Source organism: Monopterus albus, unplaced genomic scaffold, assembly GCF_001952655.1.
Source record: "Monopterus albus unplaced genomic scaffold, M_albus_1.0 scaffold65.1, whole genome shotgun sequence".
Lineage (NCBI taxonomy): Eukaryota > Metazoa > Chordata > Actinopteri > Synbranchiformes > Synbranchidae > Monopterus > Monopterus albus.
Genome location: NW_018127945.1, coordinates 4,528,694 through 4,535,563, shown reverse-complemented (window position 1 = coordinate 4,535,563; position 6,870 = coordinate 4,528,694). Strand labels below are relative to the sequence as shown.

General features: G+C 38.8%; 1 protein-coding gene across 1 annotated transcript in view; it reads left to right on the top strand.

The window, feature by feature from the left end:
* Positions 1-1,719: 1,719 nt before the first annotated feature.
* Positions 1,720-6,870, top strand: part of LOC109962564 (cytochrome P450 2J5-like) — a 6,589-nt gene continuing 1,438 nt past the window's right edge. The window contains exons 1-6 of the mRNA XM_020604399.1: positions 1,720-1,876; positions 2,123-2,283; positions 2,418-2,486; positions 2,899-3,003; positions 3,151-3,289; positions 4,922-5,007. Coding sequence (XP_020460055.1) covers positions 1,780-1,876; positions 2,123-2,283; positions 2,418-2,486; positions 2,899-3,003; positions 3,151-3,289; positions 4,922-5,007 — 657 coding nt within the window. The 5' untranslated portion in view covers positions 1,720-1,779. The remainder of the gene's footprint in view (positions 1,877-2,122; positions 2,284-2,417; positions 2,487-2,898; positions 3,004-3,150; positions 3,290-4,921; positions 5,008-6,870) is intronic.

Here is a 6,870-nt window from a genome sequence, read left to right as displayed (position 1 = left end):
ACATCAGTGTTTTGTCTGTGTGAGTCTGAATTTATATGAATGGTTTTTCAAGACTTCAAGGACAGTGGAGGCAACAGTGGTACGATGGGTAGAGCAGTCATCTTCCAAACAGAAGGTTGAAGGTTTGAATCTTAGTGCCTCCAGTCCACGTGTCGAAGTGTCCTTGGGCAAAACACTGAACCCCCCCTCAATGGTTAGAGCCATCGGTTGAGGGGGCGCCGCAGATAGCTGCCATTGGTTCCGTACTGCAAACAAATTCCTTGTGTGTAACATACTTGGCCAATAAACGTGATTATCCTTTAACTAGGGACTGGAGAAATAATGGTTTTAGCTCAATAATATGTTTCATACAAAAATGTACTGCTGTTGTTCAGACTTTGTCATGGACTGAACACGTCAATCAGGGCGATTCATTGTGTCATACATTCAGTTATTTATCACACTGAAAATAAAAGGAATATAGTGCTTTTACCTGAGGTAGTTTAATCTGAAAAAAAAATCAAATTGGAAGATTTGAAAGTTAACTGCTCATAATAATAACATGTTAATGATCAGCTCAGTGGCTGATGATTACAATGAATATTGGTCATAGTTCCCAGTAAGTATAATCGGTTGTGTCTTTGTCCCCAGCTGGCCAAACGCTATGGTAATGTCTACAGCCTGTTCATTGGTTCCAGTCCCGTGGTTGTCATCAATGGGCTGCAGGCCGTGAGAGAAGCCCTGGTCAATAAAGGTGCTGACTTCTCTGGCAGATCACAAAACCTGATGATCAGTCATGCCATGCATCAAAGAGGTACAGAGCAAGTTTTGGCCCATTTGACTTTCTGTATATGCAGAGTGAGTTGATGCCACTGCAAAAGGAGGAGCAATGACATTAGGTCAAAATCGATATTTGTGTTTGTATTTACTGAGTCTCAGAGCATAGGCCAAGTTTTATACTGATGTCAATATGCAGCGCCAACAGAAAACAGGATTAGAACCAACTATCATTTTTAAACTGATTGACTGGTCTTAATGCAGGGAGTAATAATACAGTCTAGTTATTAAAATTATATTTTTCTGATGATGCTGAAAATTTATTGGTATCAATAGTGTTTGTATACACTCTTGTAAAACTCATCCAAAGGCTGTATTAAGCCTCAAAGTTATTACTTGAAAGCAAAATACAATACAAACATCTTTAAAGTCTATAATAATGAATATGCTCAAATTAGCCTGGAATGACATACACACGTTTTAACTGTGCTGTGTTCCACTACAGCCAGAAAAATGAGCTGCATAATGAGGATCACAAGACTTTAAATGTGGTTAATATCCGGTTGTTTCTGCATTTGTGCATCAAATTTGTTTGCCCATATCCCTTAAAATGTAGCACACAGTCGTATCCTGACTGTTTCTGCAAGATGTATCCATAAGTGTCTCACTCCTAAACAAGGCTAGTATTGCCTTCAACTGGAAGTATTTGCAAATTGTCTGTCAGTTTCCTTTCTTGTGGACACAGTTATACTAGTGAAATAATCATATTTAATATCTGGATAGATATGCCATACCCACAATGGCAGTGAGAAATTGTTCTATCACAGTGTCACAAAATTATAACTATAGTTACATCCCTAGTCAGTAGCCTTATGGGCATCATTGAAACTTTATTCACTGTTTAAAAATGCATTTGAAAATAAATTCGAAGATGTTAATGATTTTTTTCAAGGACCTCATGCTCCAGGAGTGGCTTTGGCAGATTATAGCCCTGGCTGGAAGGAGCATCGACGTTTTGGTCTGATGACCCTGAGAAACTTTGGGCTGGGGAAAAAATCCATGGAACAGAGGATTCTGGGAGAGATTCAACACATCATGAATCATCTGGACCAAAATGTCGGTATGTCCACTGTCCAAAGAGGACACAGGGACTGTTTTTGTTATATGGCTAAACATGAAAATTGAGCACATCACTATCTGGAATTTTTTTTCTAACTTTGTCCTGAAAATTAGAAACCTAGAAGTTACCATTTTCTTTTCTTTTCTTGTTATATCCCTTTTCCCCTGTTTATTTTATAATGTAACATTTGGACCATTTATAGCTGTTTAGACAAAGAACTATTCTTCATGTTTTTGTTTTTTTCAGGTAAGACCATGAATCCTCAACTGCTGTTTCACAAAGCAACCTCCAATATCATCTGCCAAGTTCTGTTTGCTCGACAGTTTGACTATGACGATCAATTCATGAAGTTTTTTGTTGACTACTTTTGTGAGACCTCCAAAATCCTCAGTGGGCCCTGGGCTATGGTGAGTCACATTCTGGACAATAAAATCACTATATGGAGCAATTGCTCCATAAAATCAGTCGATCTTCTTGAAATGCTCAGAAAATGTAACAGATTTTTAAAACTGTCATCAACATTATTTTTCTCCCCATATAGGTTTATGACTCTATTCCCATGGTGCGCAGCCTACCACTGCCCTTCCAAAAAGCCTTTAAGAAGTTCAGGGTATGTTGATAAAGTTTAAAGATAAGTGCCTGATAAATTCTATAGTACTGATTTGCACTGAAGAGTACACACAGATGGCGGCACGACATGGCAATTTAGAAAGTCAAGCTCACTGGGACACATCAGCGTAGATGGATTAGTGAATGGCCCACCATGAACAGGCCCAGGGGCCTAAGGGGTCACGGAGACCCTGGTTTTTCACCTGCACAATATCTCATAAGGAGAGACAATAGCCACAGACAGATGAAAACAAAGATGAAATAAACAATAGTTACTGCTTGATTTATGGTCAATTTCTGTCTCTTTCAGTTTGTGTGTCTTGCTCTTGTATAAGAGGGATGGGTTCAGGTTCATCATGTTTCTAAAACTTGATAAAACTGTTGATTTCATCAAAACCTTTTATTCTTGCCAGATGGCAGATGAAATGTATTCAGAGTTCTTGGCTGAGAACAAAAAGACCAGAGTTCCTGGTGAACCGAGACATTTTATAGACTGTTACCTGGACGAACTAGATAAGGTTTGTGTGTTTTCCTGTTTGAACTCTATTCAGAGCAGCGGGTATGAAACTTGAATGTTGTGTACCAATTAGAAATTTTTGGTTGAGGCAGTTGATAAAAATTATAATCAATATCTCACTTTCTGTCTCACTTGTCTGCCTGCAAAGAGAGGAGATGATGGCTCATCATTTTCTGAAGACCAGCTTTGTGCATTTGTTTTGGAGCTTCACTTTGGTGGAACTGACACGACTGCCAACTCCTTGCTCACTGCCTTCCTCTATCTTATGAATTATCCACAGATACAGGGTATGTCTAGCTTTCATCTGCTAAACAGAGTCAGTCTATCAGTCACTTGATCCACACTAAAATATCCAAAAAAGATGAATCAACATTAAATTTTCTACATATATTGATGTTTTCTAGATGATATCTTAATGTATCTTAATAGCTTTGGAGATTGCCAGACCTTGAAAATGTGTGGTTTTTAAACAGTGCTTGAAGTGGGCCTGTATGCATTGGTGCCATGTTGAGATCTGTTCCTCTTTTGAGATGCATTTCTCCAGACCTGATCCCTAACCTGATCCTAACCATAATCACTGAGGGAAAACAGTTTTATATTTGTTGTTTGGCTAGTCACAGGCAGTACAAACACTACAAGACATTTTTGTACAGATATTGCTGTTTTCCAGATGTTGTATCCTAATGACTTTGGACATTTCCAGACTAGGGGTTAATCTGTGCTGGAATAAGCCAGATCAAGGTCCGGCCACTGTCAAATTGTGATCAGCACCTATTCTGATGGACCCAGCACCTCATTTACATGTGAAAGAATATGAATATATGACTAATATGTGCAAAAAAAGTCCCAGGTCTATTACTTTTGGTACAGCTAGCCTTTTACAACAGCATATTAAAAATACAATTAAATTTGAATAATTAGAATAATTTAAAAAAGCACAAAGTAACATAAAAGAGGACTCCTGTCACATGACTACGTTATGGGCTGTTTTAAATAATGGAAGGTGAAGACATTACTTCATTATAAAGTCTCTGGTGTGCTTTAAATTTGTTTCTGTAATACTCTGAATATAATGTTAATGTGTAGTGGAGTAATAAGACCACAAATATGATGTCAAGCTTGCTATTCATTGAACAGATTAGAGGCCATAGCCTCGCAGTCCTAATGTATTGATCATCAATTAGGCATGACATTAGGCATCACACTTGCAAATGTGTATCTTCTTATGTAATTTTTTTGGTCACTACAAACACACATCAAATAATGTTTTGCCTCTAAGCTGCTCCTTAATGTGGAAACTACTACAAATGCACTGGTCATTGAGGAAATGTTTTCATTCCAGGACCTTCTCTCCCCACATTGACATGCCAGGTCTGTCACCAAGTCAGAATCTGGGACCTCATAATTTTCAAATTAAGCACTGTCCCAAACCTTTCATTTAGCACCACCATGAGGATAAAATTTGTGGTTTTGAGTGAAATGTCGTGATAAACATCAGATAATTTGCCATGAAATTTGGTGAATCCACTCATGTTCCACTGATGATGAATTGTAATCACTTTGGTGACCCCTTAAATTTCTGTTAAGTCCTACCACCACGTCAAAATTTTCATTTGTTACTTTGGTTCAGGACCAGATATCTGCAAAAATAATGAAGTTCCAATCAATTTCAGTTCTACTTTGTTAAGTGTTACTTAGCAAATCCTAGCATGTGGACATGCTAAACTAAAATAGAGAGCATAGTAAAACTTCAATTATACGTGCTTTATGCCAGGTCAGACTGCCATACAGCATATGAACCAATACTGAAAAATGCTGTATATTTTTTCCTGTTAACTGTAAAACTTGTTCTCTCCATCTACCTCTGTCTCCCTCACTCTCCCTCTGTCTCTCTCTCTCTCTCTCTTTGTTGTCCTCAGAGCACTGTCAGCAGGAAATAGACCAAGTTCTGAATGGTAAGGATCAGGTCAGTTTTGAAGACAGACACCAGATGCCATATGTGCAGGTACAACAGTTACTTGATTTTATGCATAATTACATTGAATGTATGTTTAAAAAAACATTTTTAAATATTGTGAAGCACAAACATGTAGGTACAGTATGTCTGAGATGTTACAGCAGTGTATCAGCTGTCTTCTTGTTTATGCATCTAGCAGCTGTCCCGGGGGGGCTGCTTTTAACGGGGTGAAAACAGGTGTAAACAATGAGTGCTGATTAAAGTAAAAAGTCCGTAGCTATGATATGGCTATAACAGGAAGTTGACAAAATAAAAGCACGAGACCAGAAACAGGCGGGACAAAATCATGATATACATCACAGGTACTGTCGGCCCCCCCTGCCTCTCCTCTGCCTTTCTCTCCTCTGTTCTCTCGACCTGCGCAATTCCCTACTCAGCTGTGTTACATTTGGTAATTAGCGACTCGTTTGTCGGTGCACACAGCTGGGGTGCATCCCGCTGATTGAATCCTTCTTTATTTATACCTCTGGCAGACGCTCCGTCGCATTACCCTATGTACTTTAACTACTGTAACTCGCATACCCCGTAAATATGGAGATAAAATACTATCAAAGATGTTACAAATGCGTGTTTAACGTTTTGTCTGTAAGAAGCCATTTGTGTGTGTGTGTCATGCTGTTCACAAATGCATGCTGTACAAACTGCACATAAAACACATTTTACAAATGCTTAAAATCGATTTTTTTTTTGTGCAGTTCTTTAGAAAGTACGTACACATTGTTACCTACGCATGCGTGGATCGTCTAACACACGAATCACCTTCCGCGCACACAGATTTTTGAGAGTGAATGTACGGTGCGTTTAAGGACACGTGGAAAACTCGGACATCTGAGTTTCCAAACCTGTTTCCCAAACAAAAGTATTTACACAATGCTATTCCAAATGGACATTACATAAAATAAACAAAAATATCTAATACATAACATGTTTTAACAGACAACGTTCCAGTTGCCTGCAGTTTGTGGTGCATGTTCTAAATTTTTATATATTTAGAATTTAGAAGTTATGAAGCTAAAGTTAATGTTCCGCTCTGCGGAGTTTATAGTTTTTCCAGTAGGGCATATTTTAGTGATGCACATATTCCTCCCGACGGAGTTTGTTGTTGTTTTTCAGTGGGACATAGTTCAGTAAATAGAGAGAGCAGTTATAAAATTATAGTTAAAGTGTTCTTATGTGTTACCCCATTGTTGTTATGTGTTAGTGTTGCTGACTTATGCTGGTGTGTTATCTGATGATGTTTTACTAAGTTAATTGCTGTGCTGTGTTTTGGACCGTCCGTTTGGCTTGTGTGTGTGAGACTGACCCTGGGGGAAGTGCCATTGTTCAGTGGTTCTAAATAAATGACAGAGAAAGCAGTGTTGCCTTGTGGTCATTGTAAAAGGACACACCTAGGCGATATCCAGAGTCGTGCGGTGTATGGGGCCTGGAATAATCGCTAACCAAGATCAGCATAGGTGCTAGCGCCCTGCTAGCTAGTTTAGCTGTACCAGTGTAGCTAGTCTCTCTCCTTCACGCCAGGGGTCATTACAATATATTTAATATCAGTGGCGGGCCGTCAGGGCCAGCAAGGCCTTCTCTGCTGGCCTAAACACTATTAGAAGCACTGACCTACATTTACAACCTAAATTCTAATATTTGTTCCATGAAATTGTATTAATTTATTCCCAACAGTCTGTTCTCTTCATTTCGTAGTATTTCTCTTGTCTGCACTGCTTCCAGCACGTGTATGTGGATGTTAGATTGTTTGTCCAATCAGATTTCAGCATCTATTGTTGCCATGTCAATCTAATCTGCCCAGGGCCTTCAGAATCAGAAGTGCTGGCCCATGTAACTTAAACTATATTAGCAATG